This window comes from Anguilla anguilla, chromosome 17 (assembly GCF_013347855.1).
Source record: "Anguilla anguilla isolate fAngAng1 chromosome 17, fAngAng1.pri, whole genome shotgun sequence".
In the NCBI taxonomy this organism is placed as follows: domain Eukaryota; kingdom Metazoa; phylum Chordata; class Actinopteri; order Anguilliformes; family Anguillidae; genus Anguilla; species Anguilla anguilla.
Genome location: NC_049217.1, coordinates 28209823 through 28234476, shown reverse-complemented (window position 1 = coordinate 28234476; position 24654 = coordinate 28209823). Strand labels below are relative to the sequence as shown.

Genomic DNA, 24654 nt, shown 5'->3' with positions numbered 1-24654 from the left:
GACAATAGAAAAATACAGCTATCTGAACACAGACCGAAACTGTGCCAGAGGTGCAGCAAAAAGACAGAGGCACCTCTACTGGTCCCCAGACCTCATTTAGGACCTCATTTGGACCAAAATGCTTCTTATAAGCATTCTTATTTGCTCTCAGAAGCCTGTAACATCTTCCTGATGGCTATAATCTAGATCTTTTTTTTTACCTGATAAAGGATTCATGGAAGATCCAAGCAAATGTTAAAAGATTAAGTAACATACGACACAGACATGTATCACCCACGTAAGTTCCATTAAGCAGGAGCACCCGCCCTGTACTTTCACTGGATAAAGAGATCGCCCATCAACTCTGACGAGACTGAAAAATAAGTCGCGTGCTGAAAATAACACTGTTCTGGCAGGCGTGCAAAACAGCCCAGGTCGTTACGGTAACGGAGCTGTGTCGGAGCGTGAGGTGTGGGAACGCCGTTTCGGGGGTTAAAGGGATAAAAGGCCAGGCCGCCGCTGCCAGGTCCCGTCGGAGACGTAGCGATTTGGCGGCATTTCCATTAATCTTTGTCTGCCTTTTTTTGGGGGGGCGGGGGGGGAGAATAATACGACTGTTACGGGAACGGGACGGGGGGAGGGCAGAATTATCTCTGCGTCGTTTTAGCCAGAACGGCGCCGTTACGATTAAAACCAATCATCCTCTTCACAAAACCCCCTTAAAGCCCCAACACGTTTATATTTGCAACAAACGTTAATAGCGAGCAAAAAAATTATCTGATTGAAATGACATGAGCCTATGAAAATGGCCAGTGGCTGAGAGAGTGTGCCGGGGGTGGGGAGGGCGGGGGGGGGGGAGGGAGGGGATAATTCACCCTGTGCCAGAGCTGTGTCATTAGTACAAGCCCCGATACATCATTAGCCCTGCACTCCTGCAAGAAGCCCCATTAACAGCATCACACACAGCGCAGTTCAGTTACAGGGGCCCTGTTATTGCTACCATCACAAATAATAGCGCTTTTACAGTAACTGGGGCTACTTTCGGATTGTGCTTCATCTGGAGCTATAATAGAGATGTGTACTGTTACTGTGGGGCACAATGATTAGCATAGCGTATGGCTCCTGAATAAACACAATCTGACAGAGCTTATGTGATATTATATGCTTACACAATATTATGTTTTACCAGATGCCCTTATCCAGATCAAATTATACCACTTGCAATTTGTACAGACTGTCAATTTGCCCAGCAGGGTATTTACTGAATTCAGCCTAGCCCTAGTGCAGGGATACTCAAATCAGCTCCTCAAATCCAAATCCGGTCCTGGTTTCTTTCCTCCCAGGTACTTAACTGAATAATTAGTGCTACTAATTGGCCAGACTGTCTTCACACCTGATGCCCAGGTAAAGAGAGGGTGGAAAACCTGCAGCTCATTTGAGGAACAGGAAAAGCTGACAAAAAATGGCACCACTGTCATCTACTGGGTGCTGATACGACAGCCAATCAGCAGCAAGGCCTTTTCAGATTCCATGTGATTGACAAAAACACATCACATGATCACACGGAAGCTGTACGACCTTGTGCTGGATGGCTACCTTTTCAAAACCCAAAAGGTAATCCGTGGTGACGTTTATTTCCCCAAAAAACATTTCACGCATTAAAAAAATGAATAAAAACTAAACTTAAAAAAAAGGTAGCAGTCAGACGGACGCGTAGGGGACAGCCAAAAACAGCAGGCCGGGACGGCGGGCCCAGTTGGCGGGCCCGGGCGGCCGTGTTTCGTCACGGGCCGCTGGGTTCCAAAAGCAAACGAGCCCCCGGTCACCCCCCCCCCCCCGTCCCAGCGACTGATTAGAGAAGAAAGCCGAGCGGAGAGGTCAGACGGGGATGGGCTGTTCCCGCGACAACGGCTCTGGGAAAGGCGGGACACGGCCAGTTCGCCCCGTCCTGTCCCGCCCCGCCCCCGTCCTGTCCCTGAGCCACTGTTTGACGTCCACATGCCGCTTCCCAAAAAGGCAAAGCACCTCTGTGCATCTGCAAGAAAATACATTTTTAAAAACTACTGCGCAATTATTATGATTAACTATGAACTGTTATCGGCTATCGGAACCAGCAGCTGTCTGCAGTTCCTCTGGTTACCGAGCGGGATTATTACTGCAACACATCACCCAGTAGGGCAAAACTAATCCCCCTCACCACCGCCTAAACCCAGCCCACGCTCCCCATCAGCTGGTGAACAACCCGAAGCTGTGTTCAGGCGGGTACTGCTTTACAGAAAGAGTCACCGTCGAACGATCACATGTCGCTACGAACGCTCATTAGCCTCTGTTCCTAACGGGCATGCTCTCTCTCTGCCCGAGACCCATCTGGACCTGGAGCGGTTAAATACGTTGCTGTCAGCTCGTTATAAGGCTAACGAGCGGCGGGTTCTCTTACGGCTCTGCGTTTTCCAATTACTTGGGAGAGAGGCTGGACCCTAACGGGGCGGAGCCATCGCACAGTGTCAGCAAGGCTTGCTAATTTTTTGATTGGCTGGGGTTATTCTGTAACCAACAGCCTTTTGGTAATTCTACATACCACACAAGGTTCACGATGCCTCAACTTCCCAGCATGACAATGCAGGTGCATCAATGAGGTTTAACAGGTGCATCGCTGAGGTTTAACAGGTGCATTGCTGAGGTTTATAAGTGCACTGCTGAGGTTTAACAGGTGCATTGCTGAGGTTTAACAGGTGCATATCTGAGGTTTATAAGTGCACTGCTGAGGTTCAACAGGTGCATCGCTGAGGTTTAACAGGTGCATTGCTGAGGTTTAACACTCAGAGATGAAAAGTAAGAATGTTTTGGCTCTGAGATTCTGCAGTGCTCTCCACATAGTGTTTTTTTTTTTCCTGAAATCAGACTGATCACCCTCGGGGTAGCCTGCTCTCGAACCCGCTCCCTGTTCCAGCTCAAAACGGAACATTTGAGCGCAGCAGAAGGAGTAGCGGATCGGAAGATCGGAATTTTGGGAAAACGAGCCCAGGCGTGCGGGGGAGGAGAGCGGAATACCAGACTGAACGGATAATCCCCCGTCCGTCCGGCCGTCCGGCCGGGGAGGGGAGGGGAGGGGCCGGCTGTGTGCGGAGCAATGCTTTACTTTCCAAACCTTTACAGCTCGCAGCCATGCAAAACTGCACCATTCTGTACTACACGCAAACACATATTTCTCACCACTGATTCAATCTGACAGCAATACTTGCATACACTCTGTGTGTGCGTGTATCTGTGTGTGTGTGTGCTTGAGTGTGAGTGTGAGAGAGAAAGAGAGAGAGAGAGAGAAATATTTTGCCCAGCATATTTTAGTAAACTTGGCTCTGTGATGTGAAATCCTTCATATCTGCACAGAGATTTTTTTATTTTTTTTTAAATCTTGAAAAGATCTTTCAATTTCATTCTGTTCTATTCAATATGTTCCAGACATGGGGCAAACCCCCACTGCTGAACAGCCACTGGTTTTAACAAAACTCCCACAAGCACAGGACGATACACTAATCTCACATGATGATATAAAAAGCCAAATCTTATCACTGCAACCTTTTAAAGCGTGCAATCTCCTCCTGTGCACAATCTATCAGTACCACATTTCTTTTAAACCGTGTCTTCTGTAATCTTCATAGTCTATAATTTGTTTTTATATTGTCCGTCTGCAACCGTGTTATATGTGCTGCTGCCTGTCTTGGCCGGGACAACTCTTGAAAAATGGATTTATAAACTCAACGAGGCTTTCCCGGTTAAATAAAGTCTTAATAATGAAACAGCCTGGATCATGCTCAGTTAAGACAAATGTGCAGAGGATGGATTAATACCCCTGGAGCTGTCCCGTTCCCTGGGATAACAGTCTGCGGCAGTGTTGCGAGAGGATTTTATCACGGTCGAACCATTTGTTCTTCTTCCAGAACACACCCCCACCCCACCCCCACCCCATTCCATTTTAAGAGAAAATCGACCACATCAGGAGATGAGCCAGAGTTCCACGCGCACGAGCAGGGCCTTCCTCTTCCTCCTGACGAGACCGTTACCGGCTCTCTCCGACGCGCCTCCGAAGCTAGGAGGCCCCATTGCACCGGCTGCACGGGACCGCCTTCGCTCATCCGAGGGACAGGCGTCAGAAATTAGCGTCGGCTAACAGTGCATCGGACGCAGTGCACGTGCGACCGCCAGTGCATTCTGCGATGTCCTCGAACGAATAAAACCAAAAAAAAAAAAAACAAATCCGTGGCAGACTCCCCGCCATGTGTCATAAGCCAGACTGGCACCGCAACCATGTGACGCCGTCACACCACAAATCTCCCAAATCGTGGCCGTCCCCCCAACGTCCCGGAGAGAGACGCCAACGCAGCACGACCCGCGAAAACCGCGAAACGAGCCGTGAAGCGCATTTCGTAAAAAACTCATGAACACCCACATCCAGGTGGTCTGACAATCACAAATCTGAAAAAGCTGAGGTACAAGGAGCACGATCGAAGACTGCAGACCCTCGCTTCAAGCAGACTGATTCCAACGTAGGCTCCCCCTAGTGGTCAGTTTGAGACAGCAGCACAGCGCCGCCGCCTCAGATGCGTTTCTCGCTGGACGCTAATCGGCTTCGTTTCAGCGCAATGTGGAGCACATTAAGACCACTGACAAGGGGGACTACACCATGGATTCAAACAGTTCCATGTGTGGAAGTCTGAAAAGAATGGAAAAAAAAAAAGCATTCGTGGACAGACAGACAGACAGACAGACAGACAGACAGACGTGTATAGTTGACAGCGGTATTGTAAGGACAAGGCTGACGAACAAAAAAAAAAAAAAACTGTTTACTGAACTGGATTCGCTGGAGCGTTACATACATATACCCCTCAGTGCGGAATATGAGATTTCCACACTACTTTATTCTCTCAGAACGAAGCTTCAAAGCACATGCCAAGTCTTAACATGCTTACTGTCCAACTTCAAAGCAGAGATTTTTATAAGTAATCAGATTCTTACACTGTGGCATTTGCAATCTCATTATGCCATCCCCCACCCCAATTCCATGACTCATTATTCCCCTATCACACCCCCCCCCCCCCGCCCCCCCCGCCACTGATGTCCCCGTCTAACTCTCCCTCCACGGCCCCGCCCACTTTCATAATCTCCCTGGATAGTTTCTATCTCTCTCTGTCTCTCACTCTTTCTTCTTCTCTGACTCTTTCCCCCCCTGCTCCATCTCTCTCTCTCTGATTCACTCACTGGCTTATCTCTCGAGCCTGTGTGTGAAGGTTTACGTGGTTTTATAGGGGCTCTGGCACGCCGTACCCCGTTAAAAACACAGTCGCCACGGTGCCAGGCCCTGTGGGCTGATACTGCACCCTGCCCGTGCCAGTGCCAACTGTGGATGGTAGTCAAATCAAATCAAAAAAGTTTTGTATAGCGCCTTTTACAGAAAACTGTCACAAAGATGCTTTACAGAGTAACGGAAAAAGAGCAAAAACCACACCTGAACCCCAGAAATACAAGCACAAAGCTCCCCAGTGGGGAGAAAAACCCTCGAACGGTGGCGAGAAAAAATTTGCTGAACCCTGGGGAGCAGGTCCCTGTTTGCTCATTCTCACCATACAACATACCCACGGCCTCCAGACTAATCGCCCCTCCCGTGACAGCAGGGCCAGGAAACAGACAGACTCGACCAGCGGACAGGCGTGTTCAGCGCTGTTCTCCGGGCTCACCACATTCAAACTACGCTTAGTTTTCAGGGGTTATCCTTCCGAGGGCGAACAGGGCTGCAGAGAGGGAGAGCGGCTCACCCCATTTTCACCCGTTCTTCTCCGGCACTCTTTTAACAGAACTAATTACTAGGGGGCGTCCCATCGAAGATCAGACCCAAGCAGAATTAGAAATGCGTTTACTGGGACTAAATCTGTGAGAAATTATCATTTCATGCAAGTATCGCTTCAGGGTTTGGATTGACTGGTATTGAAAATAGTAACTCAAAGTATTGTTTGTCCAGCCAGACTGCAAAGCGCGCCATTGTTGCATTTGAATGAGCATGAGGGAAGTGATGCAGGATACCCAGCTAAATCCCGGGGAGAGATTTACAAGCAGCCACAGCAACATGCCGCTTTTATATTCCCTCTCCGTAAGAAAAAGATCATAAATCAAAAATGAATAGTCCATGCCCATCGCTGTGTTTACCCCCTAACCCCCCCCCCCCCCCCCCCCCCCCCCCCCCCCCCCCCCCCCCCCCCCCCCCACGGCTCGTATTTCATACCCGAGGACACACGCAGCCCCGTCCACAGAAAAGACGCCATTCCAGGCCAACAGCATCGATTACACGTGAAGGTTTGAAGAGTGAAACGCGGGTAGCAGTTGGAGCACGATTAGGGGTACAGTTGATGCTCAGTCAGGGGGACGGTGGACCACAGCTGGGGGTTAGGGTTGGAGCACGGTTGGGGGTACAGCTGGAGCACAGTCAGGGGCACAGCTGGAGCTCGGTTGGAGGTATGATAGAGCACGGTCAGTGGTACTATTGAAGCGCGGTTGGGGGTACGGTTGGAGCACGGTTGGGGGTACGTTCAGGGAGCGGTCTGGGGGACGGCTTCCTGCTGAGGAGCCACAGCAGAGGCATCGTCAGGGAAACGCGAGGAGACGCAGCGCACCTGCCTTCTTCTCAAATCATCCTTCCAATAGAGTTCTACGTCCGTATGAAAACAAAACCGCGTACGACATTCACACCGGACGCCGGTGCCGTAATGTGAAAATGTATGTTTTTTTATTTAAAAATAAATTCTACGGTTACCCACAGTGATGAGATATAGACAGCGGGTGCCTCTCTGCGACCCACCTCTGAGTGCTGTAGAGAGCTCTCAGTGTGCAGGAGCACTACCTCGTCCGCCATTCCAGCCAAACCCGGAAAAGAAAGAGAGAAAGAAAGAAAGAGGGGAAAACCCGACCCCGGCGTGGGGGAATAAAAGGCCCACAGGACACCGTGCCGGGGCATTTTTCCTTCGTCTGGCAACCTGTGGTTCTCCATTCTCATCCATTCTCATCCTTTCACTTTGCCGTTTATCCGCGGCAAAAAAAAGCAACTGGTGCAGAATCGCAAAAGCTAGCTTCGCTATTATTAACATTATTTAATCTCATTTCTGTTAAAGGCCACCTCTTTATAACTCTTGAACGAGCACACTTTGCGTATTTGCCAAAAAATACTGGCAAAGTACTCACAAATAACACATAATGCGTAGCTATGTTTCATAAATCAATAAAAAAAGGTAACTATATTATGTCCCACTCCCAATTCAACCTCCACCTGTTGAGAAACTACAATTTGAACATCGGCGTTCGTCCACAGAGCAACACGAGAAAAAGAGCGGTAAGAATGTAACGCTGTTGTGTGTAACAGTGTTCCGGCAGTGCTGATGGCGGTGGCGGTATTTAGCGGATGCCCCCCCGGCGACCCCCCCCCCCCCCACCCCCCTTTACCTGGGAATCGCGCTTCCTCCACTCCTGGGTTTCGGCTTGGTGCTGGACCATGGCGGCCAGGGACTGCTTCTCCAGGGACTGGATCTCGCGCTGGTGGTCCCGGACCAGGCGGTCCGTCTCGGCGCTGTGCTGCTGGAGCAACTGCGTCCTCTCCTGCTCCTGCTGCATCTTCAGCTCCACGATCTGATTGGACAGCGGGGAAAGGCAGAGGCATCAGCTGAGCAACCCTGTCGTCATGACAACTTAGCCCCATAGCCTCGCGGAAAGAAAAAAAAAAAACAACAACCGAAAACAAATTAAAATTTTTTAAAATTTATTTTAAACTGTTGATATTTGTTACCACCCAGATAACAAACGTTTGCTTTTGAACTCGCGACGGGTACTTTGACATCATTTCCAACTCGGGTGACGACATCTTTTTTCCTGCCGAACGCGTAGCGCGCGGCGTCTCTGTGCTCTCCCTCCTCGGTCCTGTGTTCTTATGGAGACCATAGAGCGAAGGCCAGCACGTCTTCAGTAGAGCGGCTGCCATCTGCTCCTTCCCGCCAGCCCCCGTCCAATCAGCACACAGCTGGACAGACTGATCTTCAGTCAGAGATTAAAACCATCGCCATTCCACGCTCTATTCACAGGGGGTCAGAAAATTTCACCAACAAAATCTTTAAAACCAGACAAAAGCCAGACAATAGTCATTTGCACCTGTTATCCAACTCTACCATACAGGGTGTCATGGGAAAAATGCACAGATATAACAGTATGGTCAATTTTGTGATTTCAATCAAGAATTTTAAGTTATGGCAGTTACTACAATTGCTATTACTATTTAATTCACTTTTTTTTAAGAAGGCCCATTTCCATACTGTTGTCATTGGTTTCAAAATTCTCTTCAGAAATCGCCCCTTAACGGTCTCCTCGAAAGGAAAGCCTATCTAAAATTCCGTTTTAAATACAAAAGCAAAAATTACAAATGGCCCCCACAGAGTTGTGGTTTGCTGGGAAAAAAGAACGCATGGACAAAAGAAAAGAAAGAGAGAAAATGGGAAAAGGGAAGATAGGAATTCTGCCCCCGTCGACTGGTGTCCCCACAAAAACAGATGCACGTGTGCGTGTTTTTGAATGAGGTAGAGAGAGAGAGCAAGAGAGAAAGAGGAGGAGAGAGAGTAGCCGAGGAGACTGATTATGATAATTATATTATTAGTTATATTACTATTGTTACTACATACATGATATATTTATGTTATACTTGAATCTTTATATATTATTGTTGTATACTACTTTCATTGATTATTATAGTCAGGCAATATATCTTTTAAAATATGTCAACAAACCATGGAGAATTTGAATGAGAGAGAGAGAGAGAGAGAGAGAGAGAGAGAGAGAGAGAGAGAGATGCCTGCTGTGCTATAAGCTGGTCTTTCTCAGGGTTGCTGGTAGGGTGCCGTGACCTTGGCGGGGCTGGATGAAGGTCGCACTAATCCTAGCGCATTGTGCGCCATGGCACCCTACCTGGCCTGGCGGCATCGACCAGGCACAGCATGGCGGCTTTTTAAAGCAAGCCCCCCCCGTCCCCCCCAAACCCCCGTCCCACCCCAAACCCAGCAGGAGCAGGCCACGAGAGCCGCTTCGAACGGCCAGCTGCTATTTTTCTCCGTTGGTTTAGCGGAAAAATAGCAGGAAAAAAAATATAAACACAACAACGAAAACCTTTTTTTTTTTTTTTGTTTGTTTGTGTCAGAAAATTCGAATTTGCATGCTGCCTGTGTCCAAAGGGAAGGAGATCTTTCCAGAAAAAATGAGAATCCGCCAAACGCGCGAGCGCGCGGATCTACGGAGGCTCACGACGGGACTCGCGACGGGGCGCGCGACAGGACGCACAAAGCCGCGAACAGCAGGAGCCGGCGGCGGCTGATCCCGGGCCGTGTGAAAGGACAGCGCCTGGAACAGAGTCTCAGAGCAGCAGAATCACACGTGCAGGCAACCGCTCGTCTCTTTCCTGCCAAAACACATAGTCCTGACACGGCAACCTGCGCGGCTAGCTTCTCCATGCTACGGTTTCCACTAAGCCACCTGAACAGCGTGCATTCTGCTTAACAAAAACACCTGAAATCTCCCCTGAAACCTTAATGGGCACCTCCAAACTGTGGTCTTAAAAAAATAAAATAAAATAAATAAAATGCACACACAAGATAATTTCATTTTTAGCTGATAAAAAATGATCTTACGGTACGCTTTTTTTGCGGGCTGGAGGACATCGCTCCTCCCTGATGGCAGAAGAAGCGCGAACATCCCACGGGACGGACCCCGATTTCGTTCTTTGCGGCAGGACCGCCGTCCGTCGATCCGCATCCAGATTTAAACGTGACGGACGAGGGAAAGAATCGGGGGTCGCGCGCAAAAAAAAAATAATAATAAAAATGAATAAATTACAATAACATAACGGCAAGCGGACAGAAGCACCTCATCGTAATGTCACGGCAACCGAGAGCAGACCCGGCGGGGAAGCCGGCGTCTTAAAGGGGCCGGTGGCTGAATGGCGGCCCTCAGAACGGCGGGACCAGCGGGGCGCGATTATGGGCCCCCGACAGGGCGGAACCAGCGGGGCGCTCGCTGGAGAAGAGCTCGCGGGTTTCCCGCGGCACACCGTGGGGTTCCGCCCCCCCCCCCCGCCGGGCCGTGGAATGAGAGGGGGGCGCGTCCGGCCCAGGGCTCAGCGGGGGGGCTGCTATTCTTTTAGCGGCCCGGTCCGAAGGGAGCTTTTTCTTTTTTCATCTCCGGGTTTTGGAGTTTTCTTGTTGTTTTGCCGCTCGGCGGATCTGAGGACCGGGATGAACCGTATGGCGGCAGCGGCAGCGACGTGCGATGGCAGCTTGGCCTTAGCCCCTCCCCCCTCCTCGGCCTTAGCCCCTCCCCCCAGGACTGTGACCTCACTGCCGTGTGTCAGTGTGAAGAAGCAGAGCTCGGTGGCGACTCTGTGATGTCACAGCAATACCACGGTTAATGTAGTGGGGACCAGTAATCTGCACATGCCCTCCCCAGCGCTGTCTGAAAACACATCCATCTCTTCATGAGTCAGAGAAATACCATTTACTCCACCGCACACGCACAGACACACAGCAAACACAGAGCAAAACGACAAATACCACAAATATTTTACTTTAACGGGCCACAAACTACAACTACTTTAGACTTTTTTATAGAATTTATTTTTTATGATCACAAAAACTTAATTAATTAATTTTATGGCATTATTTATTACCCCTATGGTTTCCCACTTCCAGGCACAAGAAAGCTGTTGACCCTAATTTACACTCAGGTTTGTCTAGCTACCATTATGGCTATGTCCTGAAGTAAAAATAGATAAACTTGGACTTTTTTTTAAGTAGAAACTGACTTCAGTTGGTTGAAAAAAAGTCAGAAATAGAATTGTTTTCGGAAAAAGTGGACATAATTTTTGTTTTATTATCATTGGATGCAAGTTTTCGTTATGGTCTGTAAAGTAGCAATGAACTTTCAGCTGAAGTACATTCGTTCTTGTGTCGATGTAAAAGCTATGCAGGCTGCCGTAGCTAGACTGCGGTGATGTATAATTGGGCCTTTCAGATTTCAAGTTAAACCGCTAAAACCTGTCTAAGAACTCCACATCGGGTTAAACCAGAGTGTCTTCCTCTCAACGCTTCAGTTAAAATTTACTAATGGTGTCTAATTGACTGTTTTGACTGTTTACAGAGCATCCATCAAACACCAGATCTGAAGACCATAAGAGTTCCTCAAGAAAATTAATTCATAAGTAATTTCCATTAAAAATCGTTATTTTGACAAATTATTGCTGCATGATTGAACCAGTCAGCATTAAACAGCCACAAGTGATTTTCTTAAAGCTGAAAGTTGCACAAGGAAGAAGTCTTTTGAGGTAATGATCCACGAGAAAGCACGGAGAGCCGTTCTATGATGAATTAAATATTGCAGCAAAATACTTTTTTATGCAGAAAGTTGCTGCTCTTCAATACTGCCGTTTCAAGAATAAGGCTCTTAATTTTTCTGCCTCAGAAGGGACCAGACTTTCCTGCATTCACTCCAATTTGAATGTCTTTGTAATACATTCATTTTTTAATGAAAGGGAAATGGTAATCAGTAGTTTAAACTTAACACAGAATTCCACACCCTCATGCAGAAACTTCGAAGAAGTTAAATTCCACAGTTTGTCCATAATCCCACAGGTACGCCTGAAAATTGTACTGGAAAGACGACATCTCACTGAAAACCTGCTTTGATGTCTTTGATGAAGAAACTGCTTAAGATTCTAGTTTAAAAGCCAGAGTTCATTGAAAATACCCTGGGGGGATTTTATTTTAGTTTTATTCTTTTATTTCTTTATTTTTAAGAATGACCTAGCCCAAGAAAGTTTTTAGACGTCTCTTTACTGCATGCTGAAGGCTTTTGTCCTTGATCAAGGTAAAAAAGCAAAGGACACAAAAAACAAATGCAAATAAAGTTTCTGTATCACAGCAGAACTCTTCCTCCCACTTTTCAGAAGTCATCATCAACGTGCTCAATTTCCATCAAATGGGAGAATGATGCTTTTAGAATTTTAATGAAGACAAAATGGCGGACCTCAAGTCAGGAAGCCCAACATGGATCTTCCGTTGGAGCGAGTTTGATTTTTTATACCAGTTTTTTTTTTTTTACTGAAATGGAAGGAGAGCATTTTAACACACAGTGGCTGAGATGGAACCGCCCCACTGCTCTGGCCTACTGAAATCCAAAGTTGCGATTTGTCAAAGCAACATTTTAAAAAAGTTGACAATAAGTGGATTTGTGAATTTTCTTAACACTCTATTGTGAAGTCTGAAGGGTGAGATGCAAAAAATTTGATAGTGTAGATCTTCACAGGCAATAGTTTGACACTGTTAAGAAAAACATGGTCCCTTGTCTGTTCTCTTCAATTAAAGGATAAAAGAGTGACACTCAAAATACAGCACGACATCATCGCATCAATGCCACCGACCTGCTGCTCGTATCTCTGCTTCAGTTCCTCCAGCTGCCAGGAGAACTCTTTGGCCTGCTTCTCTCTGAGCCCTTTGGATCTGGTCAGATCCACCTCCACTTTCTCCATCTGCACAGGAAGGGAAAAGAGGAGGAGACCTTTCTGAGCCTGCAGAATGGAGCTTGGGGATTTCGTACAGGATCACAATGGGAAAGAGACTGTGTGGAGTGTTAGTGTGAAGAGTGTCGCGGTCACAGTGCAAAGTCACAGTGTAGAGTGAGTCAGTGTCAGTGTGGAGAGTAGCAGTTAGTGTGAAGAGTGTCGAGGTTTGAAAAGAGTCACAGTCACATTGCAGGGTGACAGTGTAGAGTGAGTCAGTGTCAGTGTGGAGAGTAGCAGTTAGTATGAAGAGAGTCCGTCAGCATGGACAGTCACAGTGCAGAGTGAGTCAATGTCAGTGTGGAGAGTCACTGAAAAAGTTAGCGAGTCAGTTAGTGTAGCGACTCACAGCACAATGTGTGAAAAGCTACAGTAGGTGTGGAGAGAGTCACTGCCAATGCAAAGAGTCACAGTCACTGTGGAGGTGGAGAAAGTCACCGTCAATATGAGCTCAGCTTGAGCGTGCAAGTCACAGTCAGCACCAATTAAGGGGGGGAAGCAACAGCCAGTGTTGGCGGCAAAACAAGAAACGCTTTCTTAATGACAACCCCCACGCAGCACTTAAGAAAGAACTAAGGGGAAATCATTTCGGATTTCAAGATGTGGTATTCAGGAACAAAACAAGACGTCTTCTTCAAACAGATTTCCGTGTGAAATCGGAAGCAGCGGCGTGATATCCGCGGACAGGAGGGGAAACGGGATGACGGGGTAAAGCGGAGCGACAGGCAGCGGGGGCCGCGTTTCGGCGGGAACACACACGAGCCCCCGTTCCGTTTCAGAGCCGCGGGACTGACACTCTTAAAAAAAAAAAAAAAAAAACGCGGAAAAGCCCACGTCTTTCCTCTGCTGTGGGAAAGAAAAAAAGAGCCTGCTTTTCATTAACGCTGGGGTCCACGGCAACAACAAAACAGAGAGAGGAGAGGAGAGGAGAGGAGAGGAGAGGAGAGGAGGAAAACAAGCGTCGCTGGAGGGAGAGCTTTGATGTGAGATGAGACGAGGGGGGGGGCGGGGTGGAAGGGGGGGGGGGGTTGGAATGAGATGTTGGGGGCCGGGGCCACAGTGTAGGACGGAGAGCATTAATAAGGACAGAACAGAATAGAACATAGGCCCCTCGTCACCACCTGCACAAGCAATAATACACAGCAATACACAGCACTGTCATATGGTCTCATTAGTTACAGAGATGTAATAAACAGCACTGTCATATGGTCTCATTAGTTATAGAGATGTAATACACAGCACTGTCATATGGTCTCATTAGTTATAGAGATGTAATACACAGCACTGTCATATGGTCTCATTAGTTATAGAGCTGTAATACACAGCACTATGTCATATGGTCTCATTAGTTATAGAGATGTAATACACAGCACTATGTCATATGGTCTCATTAGTTATAGAGATGTAATACACAGCACTATGTCATATGGTCTCATTAGTTATAGAGATGTAATACACAGCACTATGTCATATGGTCTCATTAGTTATAGAGCTGTAATACACAGCACTATGTCATATGGTCTCATTAGTTATAGAGATGTAATACACAGCACTATGTCATATGGTCTCATTAGTTATAGAGATGTAATACACAGCACTATGTCATATGGTCTCATTAGTTATAGAGATGTAATACACAGCACTGTCATATGGTCTCATTAGTTATAGAGATGTAATACACAGCACTGTCATATGGTCTCATTGGTTATAGAGATGTAATACACAGCACTATGTCATATGGTCTCATTAGTTATAGAGATGTAATACACAGCACTGTCATATGGTCTCATTAGTTATAGAGATGTAATACACAGCACTGTCATATGGTCTCATTAGTTATAGAGATGTAATAAACAGCACTGTCATATGGTCTCATTGGTTATAGAGATGTAATACACAGCACTGTCATATGGTCTCATTAGTTATAGAGATGTAATACACAACACTACAATATACCGTCATAAGCTTTTACTGACTGATACACAAACCAGCAGGGCTCCTTAAAATTGATGTGTGCTACCTGGAAAAACAATTGAGGACATCAAATTGGGATTCATTGGAGTGCTCCTAAATTTAACACACGCGCTCCTTGGAAAATGTGTAAAGAGCTGAGCCCCGTTTAGCACGATTCAAGTTTAGGAGCACATGTCTGTGAACACAAGGTCGCCGTTCCTGTTAACGCACGGGGAATTGTGGGTAAACTGTGGCACACTGTGTACCCGGGGGCTGCCTGGAGCAGAATGGGGGATAAGCTGACAGGAAGTCTGAGCGAGGGCGGCTTCCTGCGGAGACCCACCTGCTGCTTCACGTCGGCGAAGGCCTTCTCGGTGCTGAGCTCCGCCTGCTTCTTGAACTGCTCCAGGGCGCTCTCCGCCTGCTGCATCTGCAGCCTGTGGGACTCCCGCTGCCTGCACAGCTGCTCCTCCTTCTCCCTGCAACACGCAGCCACGCATGGAGTAACCCAACACACAGCCACGCATACAAATAACCCAGCATGGAATACCCTAACACACAGCCACGCATAGACATAACCCAGCATGAAATACCCTAACACACAGCCACGCATAGACATAACCCAGCATGGAATATCCTAACACACAGCCACGCTTGGAATAACCCAACACACAGCCATGCATGGGAATAACCCAGCATGGAATAACCCAACACCACACAACCACATATGGAATAACCCAACACCACACATCCATGCATGGAATAACCCAGCATGGAATAACCCAACACCACACAGCCACGCAAGGAAATAACCCAGCATAGAATAACCCAACACACAGCCACACATGGAATTACCCAACACACAGCCACATGTGGAATAACCCAATACATAGCCACGCATGTTAATAACCCAACATATGCCACACAGCCATTAAAACACAGGAGCAATGGGAATAACCCAACACAGGCCTCGTGGCAGCAATGAGAATAACCGTAATGCTGAACACATAAGCCCCTACTGAACACATAAACCCAGCTGAACACATAAGCATTCTGCTGTTCAGGAGCACAAGCCATATTTTTACATGATCCAATTAGTTATCCCCCTCAAATACCAAAATCCAACATCAAACGATTTCCAAAAATGTATCTCGACCTCAGAACATTACTCACACACACACGCCTTCAAAAAAGTCCTCTGTAAAATCTGACAGGTGAAAATAACTGTAATTCTAAATGTGGTTTACAAAGCTAAGGAGATTAAACAGTCTCTTCTGCAGGGATGAAAAGGGGCGGGTTCCCTGATCCGAGACACCGTTCGGCTGTCAGATCTCCCCAGAGAGGGACAGACTGTTCCCGTCAGCCGCAGGAGCGTGCGGCGCCAGTCAGAACCAGCCCCCGCGATTGGGTGAGTCCTCCGCTGGAGGACTCCCTGACTGCTACACGTCGTCCCACACGACCAGGGTAGTCTGCGGAAAGGAAGAGGACTCCTCCACAGCCATTTACACTCCTTGTGCACCAAAACATGGCGGCATAGTGGTCAGCACTGTCGCCTCACAGCAAGAAGGTTGTGGGTTCGAATCTCGGCTTGGGGCCTTTCTGTGTTCGGAGTTTGCATGTTCTCCCCGTGTTCGCGTGGGTACTCCGGTTTCCTCCCACACTCAAAGACATGCATGTTAGGTGCGCTCCTGCAGGTGCCCTTGACCACGGCACTTGCCTCAGAACTGGAGTTGGTCCCCGGGAGCGGCACAAGAGAGGCAGCTGCCCACTGCTCCTAAGTAACTAGGATGGGTCAAATGGGCAGAGGACAAATTACCCCACGTGGTTCAATAAAGTATGTCTATCTATCATCTATCTATCTGAACATTCGACGCATCACAAACCCAAGTTCGGCTTGGCTCGGCTCATTCGGAGTTAACACCGTCTGAAATCTCTGTACGGCGTGACGCTATACAGAGCGCATACAGCTAGCGTGGAGCTAGCATACAGCTAGCATACAGCTAGCGCGGAGCTATCATACAGCTAGCATACGGCTAGCATATAGCTAGTGCGGAGCTAGCATACAGCTAGCGCGGAGCTAGCATACAGCTAGCGCGGAGCTAGCATACAGCTAGCATACGGCTAGCATATAGCTAGTGCGGAGCTATCATTCAGGTAGCATACGGCTAGCATACAGCTAGCGTGGAGCTAGCATACAGCTAGCATACGGCTAGCATACAGCTAGCGTGGAGCTAGCATACAGCTAGCATACGGCTAGCGTACAGCTAGCATACGGCTAGCATATAGCTAGCGCGGAGCTATCATTCAGGTAGCGCGGTGGAAGGCACGTGTAAATAAGCCCTCTTAATAAGAAGGTTCACTTCACTAGCGGACGAAGGATCCGGAGCAGGCTAGTGCGCTCTGATAAAGACTTACGGGTACCAAGATCAACTGCCACGGCTGAATAAAATGCCGCTAATAAAACGAAAACTTTATTTGGGAGCAGAAGCAAGCGTGCAAGTTTTGAATCCGTACTATCTAACGTTACTCCCATATAAAGGGCACCTGAAGGCAGGAATTTTTAGGAGCACGTGCGCTTATTCTCCTAGGGGGGGCAGCGGGAATGAGGACCACGACATACCGAGACGGGGCGTGCTGAGTTGGCGGGAAACAAACACACAAATCACACGCAGACGCATGGAGTCACACGCGTGGCCTAAAAATGTCCACGCGCCACAGTAAAAAAAAAAAAAAAGTAGAGCGCAGAACTTTCTTTTGTCTGCTTTGAAACAAACCCCCACCTCCCACCGCCCCCAACCGTCCCCAGGGAAAGACCGCTTGTATATGGAAGACCGTTTTAATGTGCTGCCTAACAATAACAGGAAATTTTAACAAAAAAAAAAAAAAAAAATGTTTTAAACTATACAACCTCCCCTCTTTGTGTCGTTTTTTTTTGCATTGTAATTTTGGTCCCTCTCATGTTCGACATCAAACATGCAGAAATAGCTGGGTTTTTATGTACTCTGTAATTATTAATCCATTGTGAGTGGCACGCCCGCCTTCGGGGCAAACTCAGACACAGGAGGACCTCCTCTCCATCGCCGAAGAGGAGCGAGCGACACTGAGAATGGACAGTAAACAAACCGAGGACAGCGAAACTTCTTTTTTTGTCAAAAAAAGAGAAGTTGACATGCTGTTGAGAGTAAAAGAGGAACGTGTGATCCCACGTCGAGCTAGCTCAGTGATTTCTTCTCATGTGTCATTGCGTTGGAAGACTCACACGCTGACGACTGAACCAGAGCAGTACCTGTGTTAGAAGACTCTGGATTCTAGCTCTTTGATTATGCCAGAACCAGTACCTGTGCTTGAACACTGCAGATTCAAACCGATTACATCAGAGGAGTACCCCGCCCCCTGTCTGTGCTGCAGAGCTGGGGTCAAATGCATTTTAATTGCTTCAAATAAGGAAACAAATTCAAATTCACTTCACTAATGAAAAAGACATTATGGCATTTTCAGTTCACAAATTGAATTTTCAGTTTCCCAAATCGATTGAACTGAAATAGAACAGACCGAGTCCTTCTCTTCTGCTTCTGAAAACCGTATCAGAGCTAGTCTTTTTGATCGACTCCACATGAGACGTGCATGCTGATGTTCACGCTGCTGATGTGCTGTTGTGGAAATCACGCTTACAGTGTGTTTTTCTGCTACAAGCACCCTGAAAAGCCAGAGCAGAAGTAAGATTAAGCTCCTTTATGCTAACACTGATTAGCACTATCAAAATTGAGTGAAGTATTTGTGCATTAAATTGTGCAGAGTCCTGTCCAAGAAACAGCAAGCGGTGGCAAAGGTCACCTTTTGTTTCCATGCCAATAAGAAAGAGCAGTTTTTATTTTTGGTAGACAATGTAGATCTGAAAGAAGGAAACGGCAAAGTCCTCTGCTCTGTTTTGGGGATGGTGTTCTGCTCTGTAATACCGTTTTATTGTGTGTGCGCACCTGTGTGTGTGTGTGTGTGTGTGCGTGCATGTGAGTGTGCACGTGTGTAAGCGCACGTTTGCGTAAGAGCGGGAGAGACAGGCTGCATGTTTGCAGAATGCTAATGCCCTGTGACGATTACTGAACCAGGATGAAAGAGACACCTTCCCTATTTTAGGGCAGTGTAATTCTTTACCCTGTTGCTATAGTAACTCGAAAGTGAAAAACAGGCCCTGTGTAAGCGGGAATGGCGATGGAAGACAGGGCCTGTTTGACAGTTCCGGCTGCGCAGCTGTGAGGTCACTATAGGGGTCATCCTCACAGACTGACTCTGGCTGCGCAGCTGTGAGGTCACTACAGTGGTCATCCTCATGCAGATTGACTCTGGCTGCGCAGCTGTGAGAACTAACAGAACTAAAACAGATCACTGATCAGGAGCTTACGATTCACTCAGAGGAGGCCATTTTAATGCCTGAAGAAAACACTCAAACTGAAATCAAAAGGAAACTACTCTTTTTTTTTTTCCAAAAAGCGGTTCCTTTAAAGGGAAGTAGAGGACTGCTTAAAAGCATCTCTAAAAACAGTGAAAGGCACTGTCGTAACAGGCTTACATGTTTAAGAACAGAGGCACTGAGGTCAGGGGACTAATTACAGCTGTTTTTTCCTCCCGTTCTACACTCCGCTGCACTACTTATAACCCAGAGAAAGTCACTCCACTACACTGAAAAATAAATCTTTGAACGTGCAAAAAGAGAGTCCCTTTCCAGAGACAGAGAAGAAGAATGAACTCCAGCGGCGATCACTGTAAAATATTCATGCGTTATCATGTAATGGCAAATTAAAACCTGAAATCTGGACTGGAAAGTGAATTATAATAACTGGTGCTATCTATCTTATCGAGATGTCTTTATCTTATAAAGCTCAGCACTGTAACTGTTGGGGGGTTTACAATCTTGCCCATAGACATAAAAATATAAAACCATTTTTTGACATTTTCCTGGGGGTTCTTTGCAAAAAACTACTCAAAAAAAAAAAAACTACTTGACTTTGACTGCTCCATAGCTACTCAGCCATGGACGTACCGGCACCGAGATCTTACCTATTTAGAGCACTGCAGAATGTCTCCATGGTTACAAGCACACACAACACAGCACAAGCAAGGCGTCAGCTACGTCATTAGCCAACCACGACCACAGCATGCAGTCGCCAGGCATCAGATTGGTTGAAGCCAACCAATGAGCGTGAGCCGCCACCGAACAAACGTCCCCTATCTGCTAGCCCAGTGCCTACAGGTTACCGGATGTCATCAGCTAGCGCTGCGGCTCTCCCATTCTGCCACAGAGGAACAGCAGTGCAGTAGTCCTCGTGTGTGACAGGAAGGGGGCGCCAGGCGGCGAGACTCACGTCAGGGCCTCCTCCAGCTTGGACATCTTCTTCCTGGCATCCGCCCGCTCGTTCTCCACCTCGTTCTGCAGGGAGCGCACCTGCACCACAACAGCACGACAACCGCGTCAATCATCGCAACGTTCCCCCGGCGACCACGCTCACACCTGAGAATGCAGACTTTTACGTTTCTGAGAGAAAACGGAGCTTAGCTGGAAGTTCACATAACTTCCTCAAGTATCGTTTGAACAGGAGGGAGACCTGAGGTAGTAAGCAAGCCCCAAAACACAAGAACATTGCTGTTTATTTTCTTAATTCAGGGCTCAGCTGTGATTTCAAAAGTTCATAGAAGGGTTACGAAATGTGAAATAACCATAAGACTGTACCTTTTTCTCAGCGGCATGCAGAAGATCTGACGATTTGCTTTCTTGTTCCTGGAGAGTAACGCAGAACTTCAGTACCGAGCAAAAAAACAACCACTTCACAATGGAAGGCGCTGCCTACATCTGAAACCAACAACAAAATATCCCATTCTGTTTGAAAAGCACTGCTGACTAGAGCCTTTGAAGCCTACGCCTGCAGTGGCCTGAATTTGGAAAACCAGGCTGTATGGTGTTCTGGGATTCTTTCCACTAAATTTGTACTCTGTTAGTCATGTCTGTGTCTGAGGCCCAGATCATTGCAGTAGCACAAGGGTGACCAACTTGCTACTGTTGCAGCTGTCACTTATTAGCCATGTCCGTGAGGCTCAAACCAGCAAAGTAGGAGAGGGCTGAGCAGTTTAATACTGCTTAAGTGGCAAATAAGCAAGCACCATTTAGCAATACTACTTTACTCCAAGGCTAATCAGATATTACACAAGTAAAATAGGGCATTAAGTGCCAGAATACTAATCACAATGCTTTTAGAACTAATCAAAACACAAAAGACACACTTTACAGTCAACATTGCAATAAAACATCAGCGTATTAGTAGCTGAAGTGTGAACTGCATCTGCCATCTGTCAGTCATGTCTGAGTGGCCAGTAGGGTAATAGAAAAGGGATGGAGCCTTCCAGACCTTACCCTGAGCTGTTTCATCCTCCTGCTCTCGCTGTCCTGCAGCTGCTGCCGAAGGTGGGCCACACACTGCTCCAGGTCCTCTATGACATCAGAGGCCTGCGGTGACATCACTCTTTACAAACAGCACCTGTCAATCTGTTTCAGTTGCCAGGGAAGCCTTCGGCCCAAAGTTCATGAACAACAAATGAACAGACCGTGCAATACTTTGTCTGGGCTTGGCTTTAAGAATTTAAAACACAGAGAGGGGTCTTAATTTATTTTTAATTTTTTTTTATTGTGGAGTGTCACCACATTCCGCACCCACTCTTTGAACAATGGGAAACAGGCAAATCTTCAGGCTTTTGAAACTCTGCCAATTAAATGAACCGTTCTCTGCAAAAGCAGTTATAATTCACAATCCTCACTTTTAAGATGTTGTATGTGTGCACATGTAATAATGCATAAAATACAGGGAAAAACCAAAAAATGAGCAATGTTTCGCCATGGTTTGGCGTGAAGGCCATGGTTTTTGGGCGGGGCTAGGTTACCTTGGCAGCGGAGAGGGCGTGTTCCTTCTGAAGGAAGTTCAGGTCTGCTTCCTGTTTGGCCTCCATCTTCTGAGCGGTCTTCTCGTGATTGCTGACAAGTTCCTCCTTCTCCACCAACAGAGTGACGGTCCTTCAGCACAGCAAACACACAAATCATTGATTATTATCAACACACACTGCTGTTCAGGAGTCTTTCGCAAGTCACACCTCATAACAGCACGTCCACACTTCCCACAGATGGGATCGTTCTACCAAACCCACCACATTTAAATGAAGAGGGTTGGTAGACCGATCTACCAACTAGCTAGCATACAGGCTTACCCGAGAGGCGGCTCCACTCACTGTGGGAGGCGGAGCTTACCCGAGAGGCGGCTCCACTCACTGTAGGAGGCGGAGCTTACCCGAGGCGGCTCCACTCGCTGTAGGAGGCGGAGCTTACCCGAGAGGCGGCTCCACTCGCTGTGGGAGGCGGAGCTTACCCGAGAGGCGGCTCCACTCACTGTAGGAGGCGGAGCTTACCCGAGAGGCGGCTCCACTCGCTGTAGGAGGTGGAGCTTACCCGAGAGGCGGTCCCACTCACTGTGGGAGGCGGAGCTTACCCGAGAGGTGGTCCCACTCGTTGTAGGAGGAGGAGCTTACCCGAGAGGTGGTCCCACTCGCTGTAGGAGGCGGAGCTTACTCGAGAGGCGGTCCCGCTCGCTGTGGGAGGCGGAGCTTACCCGAGAGGCGGTCCCGCTCGCTGTGGGGGGTGGAGCTTAGCCGAGAGGCGGCTCCACTCACTGTAGGAGGCGGAGCTTACCCGAGAGGCGGTCCCGCTCGCTGTGGGGGGTGGAGCTTAGCCGAGAGGCGGCTCCACTCCTTGTGGGAGGCAGAGCTTACTCGAGAGGCGGTCCCGCTTGCTGAGGGAGGCGGGGCTCACCTGCGGTTGGACTCCTGCAGCTCCGAGCTGATGGAGGCGATCTGGATCTCCAGCTCCGCCTTCTCCTGGGTGACCTTCTGCCGCAGGACGTTCCCGTTCTCCACCTCCAGCGAGAGCTGCTTCACCCGCGCCTCCAGCTCCTTCACCATCTGCTCCTGACGGAGGTCAGAGAGGCCCGGGGGCCACGGTCAGCTGCCTCTCCCCCAGGTAAGGAGACACCTCGAGCACACACCACAGACCCAGCCATTTACCTCATTACCTCATTTCATTACAGGCATTTAGCAGACGTTCTTATCCAGAGCCACTTACACAGCGACTTTTTACACAGCATTTACACTGCATCCATTTATCCAGCTGGATATATACTGAAGCGATGCAGGTTAAGTACCTTGCTCAAGGGTAAAACAGCAGTGTCCTACACAGGAATCAAACCTGTGACCTTTAGGTTACAAGACCAGCACCTTACCCCCCCCCCCCCCCGCCACCCCCCTTGCCAACCTCAGAAATCAAGGGATGGCCCTTAGACTTAAATTCATATATAGTACTGCAATCTGCAATCCGGCTAGCAGTGTGCTGAAGATTCAAGGTGTAGATTCACGGTTCATCCATTCCTTTGGCATTGCTGAGCACTACGCCTTTAAGACCAGTCAGTGCTCTACGGTGTCAGTCAAATGGAGAGGAGGGGCCATGAATGCTTATTTCTCACACATTTACTGATTTAAAAAGTGATTGTACCAAGAGGAAAAAATAACACTGTTACTCATATATTTGCATGTAAATGGCAGGCATAGACTGGCTGAATGACCTGCTCTCATTATGTATTCTAATGTCTCTAAGCTTTAATGGATTTATTAATCTAATATAGGTCTGCTGTGGGACTTGAATGCTGCTTAGATAAACAAACGAATGAATAAAAGGACATCAGACATCTAGCAGCCAAAGTCACAAGGCTGTAGGGCAGCACTGTTTATAATGAAAACTGTAGCATCCTACGGCCTGAAAATAGCCCTGAAAAAGTATTCTGGAATGCAGAGGGTGCAGGTCCGTACGTCCGACGACAGATCTTCGATTAAAGATATAATGTGCGGCGCTCCCCGCTGCAGTAAATGGAAGGCGTTGACAGGAATCGCATTTCGGGACGGTCAGCAACGCCTTGAAAGCAGGCCTTTGTCTGCACGAACTACAAAAAACACCCCACCGCAAAAAAAAAAAAAAAAAAAATTTAAAAAAAATGGGGGGGGGGGGGGGGGGGGCGGACAGACACCAGCTCTCTCAAGCCCCCCCCCGGTGCCCGATAACGCGGGACGCACCTCGACACCGGCGCTCCCTCGAACACCTGCGCTAACCGGGGATAAGGACGCCGAGCTCGCAGAACTCAGCACCAGAGCCAAACAACGGTATCGGCAGATAGCAGCGCGAAGATAAACGCACAGAGCGCACTAACTGATGTGCGCGCCAAACTGTTTCTAGCGGAACATTAAAGGCCACAGAGCCACAGAGGCGGGCAAGTCCTCGTTATCTCACGCAACGAAAAAGATTAGCATACCTGGAACCCGAGCGCGCTAGCCACACACGCCTGTTAAACTGCATAAAGCGCTGGGCCCAGTCAACATGAGAGAAGCGGCATGACTCCATTAAGGAGTGCACAGTGCGCGTGGCACGGTGTGAACCGATCAAATGGCCTTTCTGAGTCAGCTTTCTTATCACACAAGTCAGGCAGTTTGAATCTGACCAACTGCTAGCCTCCTGCTCCACGCCAGCTGGCCTGGGTGCAGAATGAGTGCTTTGTGGAGAGAAGCCAGGGCCAGCCCTCGCTAGCGCGTTAGCACTGACGTTAGCCTCAGCTACAGCTCCCATTTTACAAAACAAAAGCAGCACAAGCCAGTTTTCACCCAGCTCAGAGAGCTCTTACTCCACAGTAAATTAAAAACATTTGTGTCTGGCGCTCTTCATCAAATCCAGGTTCTCGTACTAAATTGGGGAAGCGTGGGGGGGGGGGGGGGGCGGGGGGGGGGGGGGGGGCGGGTACGGGATTGGGACCAAACTTCAGGGGGCACTGCTGCAGGCAGAACTATGCTTGAGTAGGATAAGGCAGCGAGGCCAGGGTCAGGCAGATAATGTATGTAAATGAAAAAAACTACAAACCCCAATATTAAATGCTCAGCGGCGAGATGGTTGAAATCCAGCAGTTCTGCAAGGATTATAATGTAGTTGCAAAATAATTACCCTGATAAATGGCCAACTTTTC

General features: G+C 48.1%; 1 protein-coding gene across 2 annotated transcripts in view; it reads right to left on the bottom strand.

The window, feature by feature from the left end:
* Positions 1 to 24654, bottom strand: part of cep112 (centrosomal protein 112) — a 71121-nt gene that overhangs the window by 26742 nt on the left and 19725 nt on the right. For both annotated transcript variants that reach the window (XM_035398692.1, XM_035398693.1), the window contains 8 exons: positions 22407 to 22561; positions 21488 to 21617; positions 20964 to 21056; positions 20286 to 20333; positions 19921 to 20000; positions 14904 to 15039; positions 12470 to 12577; positions 7465 to 7647 (listed from right to left, as the gene is read on the bottom strand). In XM_035398692.1, the coding sequence (XP_035254583.1) occupies positions 7465 to 7647; positions 12470 to 12577; positions 14904 to 15039; positions 19921 to 20000; positions 20286 to 20333; positions 20964 to 21056; positions 21488 to 21617; positions 22407 to 22561 (933 nt within the window). The remainder of the gene's footprint in view (positions 1 to 7464; positions 7648 to 12469; positions 12578 to 14903; positions 15040 to 19920; positions 20001 to 20285; positions 20334 to 20963; positions 21057 to 21487; positions 21618 to 22406; positions 22562 to 24654) is intronic.